The sequence below is a fragment of the Papio anubis genome, chromosome 7, assembly GCF_008728515.1.
Source record: "Papio anubis isolate 15944 chromosome 7, Panubis1.0, whole genome shotgun sequence".
NCBI classification, from domain to species: Eukaryota; Metazoa; Chordata; class Mammalia; order Primates; family Cercopithecidae; genus Papio; species Papio anubis.
In genome coordinates this window covers 86,351,958-86,367,198 of record NC_044982.1, presented here as the reverse complement: position 1 = coordinate 86,367,198, position 15,241 = coordinate 86,351,958, and the positions used below count along the sequence as shown (strand labels likewise).

Sequence of the window (15,241 nt, the reverse complement as noted above, 5' to 3'; positions counted from 1 at the left end):
TTAGAAAATATAAATTATCTAGTCAAATCTATTTATTTTACAGATGATGAAATTGAGAACCAGGGAATAATGTTACTTTCCCAAGTAAGCTATTCAATGAAATAATCTAGCATAAAAGATGCTCTTTCTCTCTCTCTCTCTCTCTCTCTCTCTTTCTCCCCCCCGCCCCACCCCCCACCCCTTCTCTCCCTCTCCGTCTTTCTCTCTCTATTGAACTAGGGCCAGATTATCTGCAAGAGCGTTTTGGTCATTGTCATTCTGAGAGCTACATGTAGAAGAAATATTTAATGTATAAAACTGAACTATTGTAATCACTAATAATGGCTAATTAGTGGCATTGTCAAAGTTTACATAATATTCTGAGTAATATTTCCTTAGCCTGAGTATAAATAAATACAAAAAGATATTTAGATGACTAATGGATAGATTTTAAGGAGTCAAATAGATAGAATAGCCAACAGGTAAGTATATGGGCAGATATATTAATAAGTTGATGGATGGGTGGATACATACATATACATATGGCAATATAGGTGGATAGATAATTTATCCATGATAAAGAAATGAATATACAGCTTACTATACTTACTCAGTGGTTTCTATGGGTTTATATTGAGCCTGTACCAACTGTAAATTGCCTTACTTGTTTAAAATTGCTGTAAAAGTTAATGAAATTGGCATAGTTAAAAAAAGTAATATTAAATGTGTTTCTTGTGATGAAGTACAGCCAATTCAATTTATGAATGTGTTTAATGATTACTGGAGAGATCTAATAATGAATAAAGGTTAAACAAAAAATAGTAATAATGTTCTTTATTTATATGGCTCTCAGAACATTATAAACCCGTCCTCCCACCTTCTCAGTCCTTGTAATAAGACCGAATTTCTTAAGTTGGGTTGTTCATATTTTGTTTTAGTCAATAGTCAATGGTCAGCTGATTGAGGTCGAGAATATAGTATAGTTGTTTCTATATCAGGCTATGAATTTTGTGTGCCTGTTCAGCATCTTAACATATACACGACCAGAATTCTAACCAAATAAATGCCAGGGGTTCCATTATATTAAAGTTTGCATGTGCTCTAAAATAAAGCCATCAGTTCTAAGCCTTAGGAAAGCAACATAGGAAATTAACCCTAAAGAAAAAATACAAATAGGTGATATAATCACCAACTTAAGAAAATTTGAGTAAAGGAATATTCCAGTCCCCATTCTAATCCATCCATTGATGGAGTCCTCTCTTTCCCTGCCTCATATTATCTATTGACAATCGATTATCTGAGCATGTTCTTTAATCTTTGATCATCGTAGTCACAGAAAAACCTAACACTGAATGCCCACAGTTTATTGTTAAAGACGTACCTAGCAAACACTCTAAGGGACTATTGAGTCTAATTTCAAGATGCTATGTCTTAGGAGATTAATATTTTTTGCCTCTTATCATTTAAAATGAGTATTTGTTTTACATATCTGAACCTATTTTTTTTGTTTACTTAATAGTATGGAAGAGAGCTTTTAATATCAGTACATAGAGTTCTAATTATTTTTACCATTTCATATTATTTCACTCAATGGATAATTTATTTAATTTGTATCTTATTGATAGGTAATGAAGTTTTCTCCTATTTATTTTATTATAGTGCCACATTAAGTAATAGTGAACATATACCATTTCTTAAGTATCCAGACGTATTCATAGAATAAATCCTCAGTAATAAGATTTTATATCAAAAGGTATACACATTTGTAAATAGAAAATTGCCTTTGTAAGTAGTTTAATGTCTATCCAAATGCCTAAATCTTTAGCTTCATATCTTACCAGTCTCCTAACCAGCATCTTTTTCTTCTAAATTGATGGACGAGTTCCACTTCTCAGAACACATGTTGTTTCACCCTCCACATTTTGCATATGCTCTTCCTTTTGCCTAGAAGGCTCTCCCCTCAACCCTGCTGTCCTAAGATCCTATTTTAAGATTCTACTAGACTATCACCACATTCTATTACATCAATTAACCTTCCTTTATACCTGTCATAGTTGGCCAATCCCTCCTCTACACTCCAAAACTAACCTGCAGATACTTCTATCATTGCAGCTCATTTAATATTTCAGTAAGTGCACGAGTACCTGTGTGTGCCAGGCATTCTGTTACTTCTTGGCAATAGAGAGTAAATATGATGTATTTTGCTCTACCCTCAAGGAATTCCAGTCTAGAGGGGGGAAATAAAGGTATTCAATAAATAATAGCATAATCATTTCTAATTATAATTATGCTGTGCACTATTAGGAACATGTATAGAATAGAGAAAGAACATGTAATGCTGGAACCTTCTCCAGTTGCCGTGGTCATCGGAAGACTTCTTGGAGAAATTCCATCAAGGTTTAGTCCTGAGGGTACATGTACAGGACAAGGGCAGGGTGAACAAGTGGAGAAGGAAGACGTCATTACATAGATATAATAGCATTTGGAAAAGGCCCCAACAGCATGGAGACTGGCACACTAGAAGACAAGGGAAGTTAGTGTTCAAGGGAGAGAAAAATACAAAATAGGACTGAGGAGGTAGGCAGAATCCTGCATTGTAGGAATTTGTTGCTTTCTATTTCCCAGCCTCACTGCCATTTTTTCTTTAATCCATAAAATAATGCCCATCACATTATAAACTTTTAGTAATAAATATTTGAGAATAAATAAATATATGATATTCCATAGTAGATGAAAATTGTCAAAACTAGTATCAAGTCTGATTACTTCATGCCTAGAAAAACAAGTGCTGAGCAGTGCATCCCTCATGAGGGATATCTAGATCTCTTTGGCAATCCTTCCTGCTCCCCTCCGGGTGTTCTATCGTCTAGGCTTCCACCAACTACCACATCAGTGAAAATGCAAAAATTGCAATGCAGAGGAACAGATTTCTATAAACCAATAAAGTCATTTCAGAGTATGGGAGGTAGAGAGACTCTGAGAAGTTGCTTCAAGATGGAAGGCGATGAGGAAAGAAGGTAATAAGAGGGAAAAGAGAGACTTCGGTCTGGAAATTACAAGGCTAATAGTCCACCCAACTCCACATAACCCAAATCTCAGTATGTTGGTCAAACAAGCAAATTCAAAGTTTTACAGGAGGGGTGGAAAGAGACAAGAAGAACAAGGATAACGTTTCTTCTGTAGCTCCAACATAGTCTTCAAGTGCAGACTATATGTTTAGCACCCTTTTACCCACTACCGAGAAAAATAAGATAAAACTTCCTCAGCAAATCACCTGAGAAGTCTGTAAAAAGTTCTCACAGCAGAAACTGGATTAAAGTTGAGCAGCTGCTGGTAGTCTGCCCCCACTTAATCAATGCTTCCCCATTACGCTTACAATATGCCTAGTGTCTTTATTATAGTAGCATCCAAGGCTCTGACCACCTCCTATCAGCACAGATTCCCTTTCCACTACTACTAACTTAATACCTTGTGCTCCAGAAAAGTAAACCAAACGTAGCTCCTCAATTCATTGGGCATTTCATGCTCCTCTGCCTTTGTCCATGCTCTTCCCTTCCTGGCTTATTTTACTCCAACCTGTCATCCATCAAATTCAGCACTACCTCTGATCTCCAAGCTTACACTGACTTTGCCAGGGACATTTAGACTTGCCTTTTCCTAGCTTCCCGTATCACTACATGCAAATTTACACCATGGCAATTATCTTTCCCCTTATTAGAATATAATCTCTTCAAGGTCAGGAAAGTTGTATTATCATTTCTGTTTCCTCAGTACATCTCACAGATTCTGATATGTAAAAAGGGCCAAACACGTTTCTTGGATTATCTTTACTGAAAGGAGCCCAAAAGGCAGAAAACCCAACTTATGACAGTCATCTCCTCCCTACTAACTAATTCTGAGATACTTCATGTAGAGAAAAATCCTATCCTCTTATAATTAGACATATCTTTGGAAGAGCTAGCATAGCTCTTCAGTGTATAATGAAATGCCAATGACTGAAAACAGGTTTCTGCTAGAGTACAAACAGAAAACGAATCAGGACACAAGGGGAGACAGGTATAAAACAAGAAGAGGATAGAACTATAACAGATTCTATAACCCTACTTGACCTAAAGTCTCATATAGGAATAATTTGTAAGAACATTATATTCCTGGTGATTCAACAAATGCTATGTTTGTTGGGAGTAAGGCATGAAAGGCTAGGAACAAGGATGGATTACAGTAAAGTGAGAGTTAGAGATGCAAAAAAAGTTGTAGGCATGGTGGTAGAAAGGGCATGCTCTGTTTTGCACCAGGCTGCTCTATTCATGTAGGCAGAACTGCTGGTATAATGTATATGAATGGAGTGGCCTGATGGAAAACAAAACAGAGAGATGAGGTCTCTGGTTGTAATTCCATCTAAAAGCTCAGCTCCGACTTGGAATTCTGGTCAAATATTAGCAGGCTTACATTTGTTTCATTTTTTCATGAAAATAAATAAGTCTGTATTTGTTTGTGAAACTTTCCACTATCTAATTTTGGTAATTAACTTGATTTCTTTAGAAATCTTTGAGGGAACACAAAACATGTTGGGAATAGAGGACAGTTGTGGCTTGCAGCCTGCTAACTTACAAACTCTGCTTAGAAGATGATGAGAAAATTAGAATAGAGAAACTAATTAACATTCCCCAAGCCACGAACCTGGTAAATGGTGAAAAGCTGGATTGAAATCAGGCAATCCAGTTTCAATTATGGTGCTCTCGATCCCTACTCCAGGGGTTCTTAACTGTGTGTGTGTGTTTGTGTGTTTGTGTGCATATACAAATGCATCATAGACTCCTTTGGAAGTCTAGTGAAATCTGAACCCTTCTCAGAATAATATCTTGCACACATAAAATATACAGGGAATTAAAAATGGCCAATAAATATATAGAAAAAATGCTCAACATCACTTATCATCAGGAAAGTGCAAATCAAAACCACAATGATAGATTGTCTCACCCCAGTTAGGATGACTATTATCAAAAAGACAAAATAATAAATTCCAGTGAGGATGTGGAGAAAAGAGAACTCTTATACACTATTGGTGGGAATATAAACTAGCACAACCACTGTGAAGAACAACACAGAGTTTCCTTAAAAAAAAATATATATATATATATATAAAATAGAACTACCATATGATCCATCCATCCCACTACTGGGCATTTATCCAAATGAAAGAAAATCAATATATCAAAGAGACAGCTGTACCCTCATATTTATTGCAGCACTATTCACAATAACCAAGACATGGAATCTTCCTGTGTCTCGCAGCAGATGAAGAGATTTTTTTAATGCAGTACATATATACAATGGAATATTACTCGGCTATAAAAATAACGAAATCATGTTATTTGCAACAACATGTGTGGGACTGGGGTACATTATGTTAAGTGAAATAAAGTAGGAACAAAAAGCTGTTCATCACATGTTCTCATTCTTATGTGGAAATTTTAAAAAGTTAATCATGGCCAGGCACGGTGGCTCACGCCTGTAATCCCAGCACTTTGGGAAGCCGAAGAGGGCAGATCACCTGTCAGGAGTTTGAGACCAGCCTGGCCAAGATGGCGAAACCCTGCCTCTACTAAAAATACAAAAATTAGCCGGGCATGGTTGCAGGCCCCTGTATTCCCAGCTACTCGGGGAGCTGAGGCAGGAGAATCGCTTGAACCCGGGAGGCGGAGGTTGCAGTGAGCAGAGATATTACCATTGCACTCCAGCCTAGGCAACATAGCTAGACTCTGTCTCAAAAAAAAAGTTACTCTTCCAGAAGGAAAAAGCAGAATAGGCATTCATTTTCAGAGGCTGAAAAATGTAAGAAAAAAGGAGAAAGGGAGATATTTGTTAAAGGATACAAAATTACAGCTAGATAGGAGACACAAGTTCTTATGTTTTATAGCACTATAGGATGACTATAGCCAAAAATGATATTTTTTATATTTTCAAATAGCTAGAAGAGAAGATATCAAATATTCCCAACAAAAAAAAAATGATACTTGTTTGAAATGATGAGTATGCCAGCTACCCTGATCTGATCTCTACATGTTGTATGTATCTCATCACTATGTACCCCATAAATATGTATAATTATTGTCAATTTAAAATAAATTTAAGAATATAAGAACACAAAGAAAGTCAATTATACTAAACTCTAGTTTTCAAATATTTTTTCAATTGTGATATAGTAATACAAGTGCTTTCTGAACACACTGAATAAAAGATCTAGTGAGAATCTAACAGCTAAACCAATTTTAAAATAGTGATGATCCATAAACAGAACTAAAAACAAAAACCACATGATTATCTCAATAGATGCAGAACAGGATTTCAATAAAAGTCAGCATTCCCTCATGATAAAAAACACTCAACAGACTAGACTTTGAAGGAACCTACCTCAAAATATTAAGAGCCATATATGACAAACCTATAGCCAACATCATACTGAGTGGGCAAAAGCTGGAAGCATTCCACTTGAAAACTGGCACAAGATAACCATGCCCTCTCTTACCACTCCTATTCATCATAGTATTGGAAGTTCTGGCGAGGGCAATCAGGCAAGAGAAAGAAATACAGGGCATTCAAATAGGAAAAGAGGAAGTCACACGATCCCTGTTTGCAGACGACATGATCCTGTATCTGGAAAACCCCATAGTCTCAGCCCAAAAGCTTCTTAAGCTGATAAACAACTTCAGCAAAGTCTTGAGATACAAAATCAATGTTCAAAAATCACTAGTATTCCTATACATGAACAACAGTCAAGCTGAGAACCAAATCAGGAATGAAATTCCATTCACAATTGCCACAAAAAGAATCAAATACCTAGGAATAAAGCTAAATAGGGAAGTGAAAGATTTCTATAAGGAGAAGTACAAACCACTGCTCAAAGAAACCAGAGATGTCACAAACAAATGGAAAAATATTCCACGCTCATGGATAGGAAGAATCAATATCGTTAAAAGCGCCATACTGCCCAACGCAATTTATAGACACAGTGCTATTTCCATCAAACTACCATTGACATTCTTCACAGAACTAGAGAAAACTATTTTAAAATTCATATAGAACTAAAAAAAAAAAAGAGCCTGAATAGTCAAGGCAATCCTAAGCAAAACTAATAAAGGTGAAGGCATCACACTCCCTGAATTCAAACTATATTGCAGGGCTACAGTAACCAAAACAGTTTGGTACTGATACAAAAATAGACACATAGGCTAATGAAACAGAATGGAGAACCCAGAAATAAGACCACACACCTGCAACTATCTGATCTTTGACAAACCTGGCAAAAACAAGCAATGGAAAATGAATTCTCTATTCAATAAATGGTGTTGGGATAACTGACTAGCCATATGCAGTGGATTGAAACTGAACTGTTTCCATACACCATATACAAAAATTAACTCAAGATGGCTAAAAGACTTAAATGTAAAATCCAAAACTATAAAATCCCTGGTAGACAACCTAGGCAATACCATTCAAGGCATAGGCACGGGAAAAGATTTCATGATGAAAATGCCAAAAGAAATTGCAACAAAAGCAAAAATTGACAAATTAGATCTAATTAAACCAAAGATCTTCTGCACGCAAAAGAAACTATCAACAGAGTAAACACACAACCTACAGAATAGGAGAAAATTTCTTCAAATAATGCATCTCACAAAGGTCTAATATCCATCATTTATAAGGAACTTAGACAAATTTACAAGAGAAAACCTATTAAAAAGTGAGCAAAGGACATGAACAGTTTTCAAAAGAAGACATACGTGCAGCCAATAATCATATTTTTAAAACTCAACATCACTAATTATTAGAGAAATGCAAGTAAAAACCACAATGAGATACCATCTCACACCAGTTAGAATGGCTGTTACTAAAGAGTCAAAAAATAACAGATGTTGGTGAGGTTATAGAGAAAAGGGAATGCTTACACACTGTTGGAGGGGGTGTAAATTAGTTCAGCCATTGTGGAAGACAGTGTGGCAATTCCTCAAAAAGACCTAAAGACAGAAATACCATTTAACCCAGCAATCCCATTACTGGGTGTATACCTAAAGGAATATAAATTATTCTATTATGAAGACCTATGCATGTATATGTTCATTGCAGCACTATTCACAATAACAAAGACATGGAATCAACCTAAATGCCCATCACTGATAGTCTGGATAAAGGAAATGTAGTACATATACACCATGGAATACTATGCAACCATAAAAAGAATGAGATCACGTCCTTTGCCAGGACATGGATGGAGGTGGAAGTCATTATCCGTAGCAAATTAACACAGAAACAGAAGACCAAATACTGCATGTTTTCATGTATAAGTAGGAGCTAAATATTAAGTACACATGGACATAAAGAAGAGAACAATAGACACTGGGGCCTTTCAGAGGCAGAAGGGTAGGAGGAGGGAGAGGATCAGGAAAAATAACTAATGATTACTAGGCTTAATAACTGGGTGATGAAATAGTCTGTGCGGCAAAGCCCCATGATTGAAGTTTACCTGTGTAACAAACGTGCACTTGTACCCCTGAACTTAAAATAAAAGTTAAAAAATAAAATGAAATAGTGATCTTTCACAATATTGTGAGATTTCTGCAACAGTTTTTTATGACATAAATATATTTGTGATGACATTATCACAAGTACTGATAATACTGATTACATTCGTAATTGAAAGAAATGTTACATGTCAATTAATTAGTAAAAAATAAATGTGTAATTTTTTTCACCTAGGTTCCCAGACCTCCTGGATTCTATTCATAGACCTCTTGAGAGTGTATGATATACAGATGAAGAACCCAACTTGTGCTCCACTATTCCTCCTGCTCACATTTATGTTTTGGAAATACTTCTTGCTCTTATGTGGAGAGTGAAGATGGGAAACCATGAGGAGAAAGGTAGAGAGACCAACTCGCAGTTCGTTGCAATAGTATTGACTAAGCAGTGCTCTATGTACCACCCTGTAATAGTATACTGTGAGGTGGTACTACTGTGCAGTAGAGACTGCCTTGTCTAGGGAGATGGCAGCAGAGATGAAGAGACATAAATGAAGTCAATATATATTATTAAAATAGGAGGACTATTTAGTGGATTGTATAGGGTAGTAGATGAGAAAAAAGGGAATCAAAATTGTGAATATATTAATAGCTAATTATTTATTTGACTACATCCATTTTCCCTCTCCTTCTACTCTCCAGTTTATTCTCTTTGTACCTCTGACTCATCTTCCTTCTTTGAAGACAAGAGCTCTCGAGTGAGTCACCTAAAGTGCAATCTGAGGAGTCAAGGGTACTGCAAATGTGAGAGCCATATTCAGATACTGGCATGTGTAACATGTCGAAGAATGGCTAATCTGACATGCTGTATTTATGCAGAAATGTTAACTAGGATCCATGAGTAAGGCTTTGAGGGCACAGTCACAGTTCAGGGCTTAACTGTTTCCCCAGAATGTGTTCTAATACCATAAATTCTCTAGTAGAGATTAGGTATTTATTCTCCAGCTTTAGGGCTTCACTAGTCAGATGAAATGTCTTACTTCATGCTTTAATTTTATGGTTCTATTTTTAACAATTTCCTGAACAGTACATTCTACCATGTCTCAAAATAAGCAATTTCTTATATTTTTATAAATCTGGACAAAGTCTGCCTTGTACATTAATGTGTTTTTTAAAAATTCAATAGATAACTATTAAGTCATTTATTTCTCAGTTGATATATATAAGAACTTAAAGCATTTCCATGACTATTTTTTGAATGGGTAAAAGATGAGGGACAAAATACTGCAGGTTTTTTAACCATGTTTATTTTATTTAAAATCATTGTTGTAGAAAAAAACAAGACATTGACCTATAAAACATAGTGTATTTATTATTTTTCCCTTTTATGCAATCTTGGAATATAGTTCAATTCAAAATAAGAAACCCTAAAAGCATAATACTTCTTTGGAAACATATACAAAGGCCAATGCATACAAAGGACAATGCTAACTACAGAAGTGCATCAAAGACTAATAATAATTGATAAAAATCCAGTATTTTAACAATAATTAATACTAGGTAAATTGGTACATCCTATTACAGTATGAAATTCTGCCATTGAATTTCAAGTAAGAACCCTTATTTCCATTCCAGTACCTGTTATTTTACACATGTTTAAAGCAATAGCAACAACAACAATAATATTATTAGTTAGTATTTATTAAAGTATTAATGAACACCAAGCATTGTTAAATATATTACATATATTTTTGCTTAATTTTCACATTACTAATGGTTAAATATTACTACCACATTTTGTAGGTAAAAAAACTGAGGCTTAGAAACATTGAAAAAAACTTGCTCAACGTTGCAAAACAAGAAATCTGTGACCCTGGAATTGATACCTACAACACATTGATCTAACTAATTGCTGGATACATGTCCCTCAACGACAAGAGAAACAGATCTTGTATTTTAGTGGATCTCCGGCATCCAGCAAGGACCTGAAACAGAGTAGATGTTCAACAAATACTTATTGAACTAAAGATTGACATTTCAGGAGCAGAGATTTATATTCAAAAACAAAGATGAGAATTTGGGCAGGAAAGTGGAAATGAGGCAAAAGTACATTTCCACCCTAATCTTTTTTTTTTCATATGCCTAACTGACTCAAGGCAAGAAGGAAGAGTTTATAATTTGTTAAAATGAACTAGTGTTTCAAATTTAAAGTGTGGTTTTATATCTAGCTCCAACACTACGTTTCTTCATAAGCTTCTGCACATTATTTAATGTTAAATATTTGGCTTGGAGATTGTGTTGAAGCATGTTTTACAATTATCTTGGACTTTTAAGTGGCAAAACTATTAATGCCATTTCTTTCTTTGCAAGGCAAAGTCTTGTGTTTTGCTCATGCTACTCACTGTTCAAATCTATGATAACAGATTGCTTCCAGAACTCTTTTTATATACGTCAGTTATTTTAAGTAGACACATTTTTATCAGTATATCAAGATACCATGCAATCTAACCTAGTTTTGTCACCCCACCCAACCATACTACTAATGAAAAACTGGAAAATGTTCTATTAGTTTTTCCATCATATGTCTTTAACAAGCTGCAGTCTTAAAAACATCCTAAAACTAGAATATCTAATTTAACCTGCTAGTGACTTTTTTTGAAAGAAGTTATTCTTCAAAGGCATACTACTTTAATATAAGATGTATTTTGTGTAGAAGTCATAGGGAAATAGAAATGACATTTTTAGAATCCATTCTGTATACTTTCCATTAAAAAAGTTATGATAAATATTTAATTTACCTTTTACAGTCTTTTTAGAGATGAAAAAGGGACAGAAGTAAAGTGAATCCCCAAGGATAATACAACTAGGAAATGACAGAATTAAGATTTAATTCCAGGGTCCATGTGTGTCTAGAGAAATGTCTTTGCCCCTTACAGTGATTCAGCCTTCAACCAGTTCTGTGAATTCTCTGGACCTTCAGTTAGAAATTGGACTGGCTGACTGATTTCAAAGACTCTCTTGTCATAAAAAAAAATCGATTTAACGTGATCAATAATATACCAAATTAGGGAGAATCATGCTATATATTTCTTAAATTCTTTTTTCCTTTCTTTCCACAGGTTATATTATGTTGAAAATTAGACACAAAGCTTCTTCTAAGACTAATAATATGCTGCAAAATTTTATTTTGGAAATGAAAAAGTTATCATTAATTTCATAGCTAATATTTTTCCCAAACATTGTACATAAATTCATCATATCTATAATTTTCAGCCAGGTTTTGAAAACCAGTCAGATTTGGGTAGTTTGCTATGATTTAAACTTTACAAATTATTATTTGATTATTTGCTATATTAATTATGAAGTGTGATAGTGATACAAACACCTGTTAAGAAACTGTATTGCTAAATTTCTGATTCTTCGAACTGTTCTCTTATTTTCAAAGTTGACACAGAACTCAAATAACTGAACCCCTTAAATCGAGATTGTTGAACATTACCTAAAAGAATCTCTTCGCAGTATAAATTTTCCCATAAAACTATTCCCAGTGTTATTTTTTTAAAAACCTGTTTTGTCCTACACTGCTAATTATAGTTCTAAATTAATCTAAACACCATCAGAGTACCACAAGGCTGTGCAGAATACGAATGTTCTGGATTAGAAAACAGGAGAATCATATTTTATCTCATGCTTCTCTAAGTTGTCTTAATCTGAGGTATGTTTGTAGGATCCAGAGGTCTATGAAGTCCTGAATTTATATTCACAATTTTGATGATATGTTCATTTTTCTACGAAGATAACCTTTACATTTCACCAGATTATCAAGGAGACCTATAACTCAAAAGCCTTGTAAACACTGCGCTAACTTTTCATCAAGATGTCACACATTTCTTATCCCTGACTTCTTTTCATAAATTTAAACTAAATGATTTGAAAGGTAAATTCTAACTTTAATTTTTTGATTGCTCTAAGAACATAACTGTTAATATATCTCACAAAGGAGATCTCTATTCATTGTACGTAGTATCATGGAACAGTTTTCCCAAGACTGAAATATTGGGTATTCAGTTTCTTCTTCATCGCTGTCTTCACTTCCTGGTTTCTCAAAGTATAGATAAGTGGATTCAGAAAGGGAGTGAAGATGGTATAGAAAACAGAGAGAATTTTGTCTACCAGGAAGTTTGTGGTAGGCCACACATAAATGAAAATACAGGGCCCAAAGAACATTAACACAACAATAAAATGTGCTGTACAAGTAGAAAGAGCTTTGGCGGATCCTGTGGACGAGTAGTCCCTGACAGTAATAAGAACAATGATGTAGGAGGTGAGCAAAAGCAGAAAACTTATAAGAGCAATCACACCACTGGTTGAAATCATGAAGATCCCAAGAACATAAATATCTATACAAGCTAGCTGGATGACCAAAGGAAGATCACAGAAAAAACTGTCTACAACATTGGGACCACAGAAGGGCAAATAGAGGGTAAAAGCTAATTGGCTCATTGTATGCAGAAAGCCCACTGTCCAAGAAACTAGCACAAGCTCAACACACACTCTTCGGCTCATAATTGTTGAATAATGGAGAGGTTTACATATGGCAATATACCTGTCAAAAGACATGGAGATCAGCAGCACAATCTCAGTCCCGGTGAAGAGGTGCAAAAAAAAGATCTGAGAAATGCAGCCTTCGAAAGAGATGGTCTTACGCTGAGCAAAAAAGTCCATAATCATCTTTGGTGTGGCAAAGGAGGACAGGCACATGTCAATGAGTGACAGGTTGCTGAGCAGGAAGTACATGGGAGAGTGAAGGTGTGAGGTGGATAGGACAGTGAGCAAAATCAGGCAGTTGCCCAACATGGTCATTAAATAGAAGACAGAAAACACCACAAAGAAGAGTATCTGGAGTTCAGGTGAATCAGTAAGTCCAAGTAACACGAATTCAGATACTCTGGAATAGTTGAACCCCTCCATTCATCTGCAGACTCGGCTGCAGACAAAATTACAGAGTTTGAAAATGTGATATTTCTACAACCACATATTAACTTATCATTCGCTAAAAGATTGATTACCTAGAATCCAACTAAAAATCCTCAGGGTGAAGATATTTGGGGGGAACCACTTAACAATTGCTACCAGATATAATCTGAAAAGTTTAACCCCTTGGTTTTGACCAGCATCAGTACACATTGAGTTGTAGTCATCACATGCCCACAAAATTATATACCTATCTGAATACAACTTAACGAATTACATAATACACATTTACTGAGGCAGATTACATTACATTTGTGTGCTTTACTGAATAAGGCATATAAATAAAACTAAAAATAAAATGAGTGTTGAATTCTTAAAGGTTTCTCTTACACACAAAAATGTGAATATTTTGAATCAACTATTGTTAAACAGTAGACTTAACTAAGACTTTACTATAATGATTTCAGAAGATCCATTTAATATCTTATGAGGGTGATAAATTATTTAATTTTTAATTACTTAATTCCATAAGACAACTGATAATCAAAAGGCATACTTGTAACCTGCAAGAGTTATTCTCCACTTTGGGTAATTTATTATTTCATAAAAACATGTTTTAAAAAGAGAATCTCCTTCCTTTAATTCTCTTCATTCTACCCAAAGCTATATTTTAAACTACAAAAACAAACAAAACAGATACATTAAGAACTCAGAATTTTTTCAGAATTAATGTTTTCATTTACAGTGCTTCCCAAGTTCTAGAAATTTTATTTCCTATGGAATATCAATGTCTTTACCAAAGAGTCAAATGTGTGGTACAAAGCAAATGAAACTTAGTCCTAGTAAATGAAAGCTAATTTTGTGACCAGGTAGGGTTTACTTTGCCAACCACCTAATGAAATTTAAGCCTTTGACTACAGAAATTTTAGCTGGGTAACTGTAAAGTTGTCTAGGTTACTGGAAAATTTGATGAGACTGAAATTAATTATGTAAAAAAATATAGTGTTAGATCAGGCATTTATAAGTCTATATGCATCTAAATCATCTTTCTTTAAATTGCTTTTTCCACATGTAAAACTATATGAATTCCCTTGTTATATTACACATTTGAATATTTCACTTTACACATGTGAATATTTATCTAGTTTTGATGATAATTTAATGATAATCGATAATGCAGTTTTATCTAATCCTGTATTATAACTTATCCATCTTTGAAAATGCAATATTTCATTCCTTCTTCAATAAAAGTTTTCAAGGTACACTAAAAAAGACTTCATTATGTCAGTGAAACATGGTGGACCAATGTCAAAAATTTAAAATATCAACATACTAATATTTAAGTTATAGTCAATATTAATATGCTTAGAAAAGAATAAAATCATTGTTATGAATTTGAAGAATGAACAAATGGAAAAAGAGTCAATCAATGGGCCGGGCACAGTGGCTCATGCCTGTAATGCTAGCACTTTGGGAGGCTGAGGCAGGCGGATGGATGGCTTGAGCTCAGGAGTTTGAGACCAGCCTGGCCACCATGGCGAAACCCTGTCTCTACTGAAAATACAAAAATTTGCCAAGCATAGTGGCACACACCTGTAATCCCAGCTTCTCGGGTGGTTAAGGCAGGAGAATCCTTTGAACCTGGGAGGTGGAGGCAGAGGCTCCAGTGAGCCGAGAACATGCCACTGCACTCCAGCCTGAGCACTAAGTGAGAATCTGTCTCAAAAAAAAAAAAAAGAAGAACTATTTGACTTTTATTTTCTTCAATC

At 34.9% G+C, this 15,241-nt stretch overlaps 2 protein-coding genes across 2 annotated transcripts in view; both read right to left on the bottom strand.

Annotated features, from left to right (window-relative positions):
• Window positions 1–15,241, bottom strand: part of LOC101024101 (olfactory receptor 4K2) — a 190,250-nt gene that overhangs the window by 20,330 nt on the left and 154,679 nt on the right. The gene's annotated exons all lie outside the window — the stretch shown is intronic.
• LOC101024808 (olfactory receptor 4K2-like) lies at window positions 8,386–14,913 on the bottom strand. The gene has a single exon (XM_009211020.3). It carries the CDS (start codon window positions 13,467–13,469, stop codon window positions 12,525–12,527), a length of 945 nt encoding a protein of 314 aa, XP_009209284.2. The 5' UTR covers window positions 13,470–14,913; the 3' UTR covers window positions 8,386–12,524.

What these genes read in the sequence shown, in the direction of transcription:
- LOC101024808 (XM_009211020.3), bottom strand. Translation starts at nt 13,469, where the DNA reads ATGGAGGGGTTCAACTATTCCAGAGTATCTGAATTCGTGTTACTTGGA.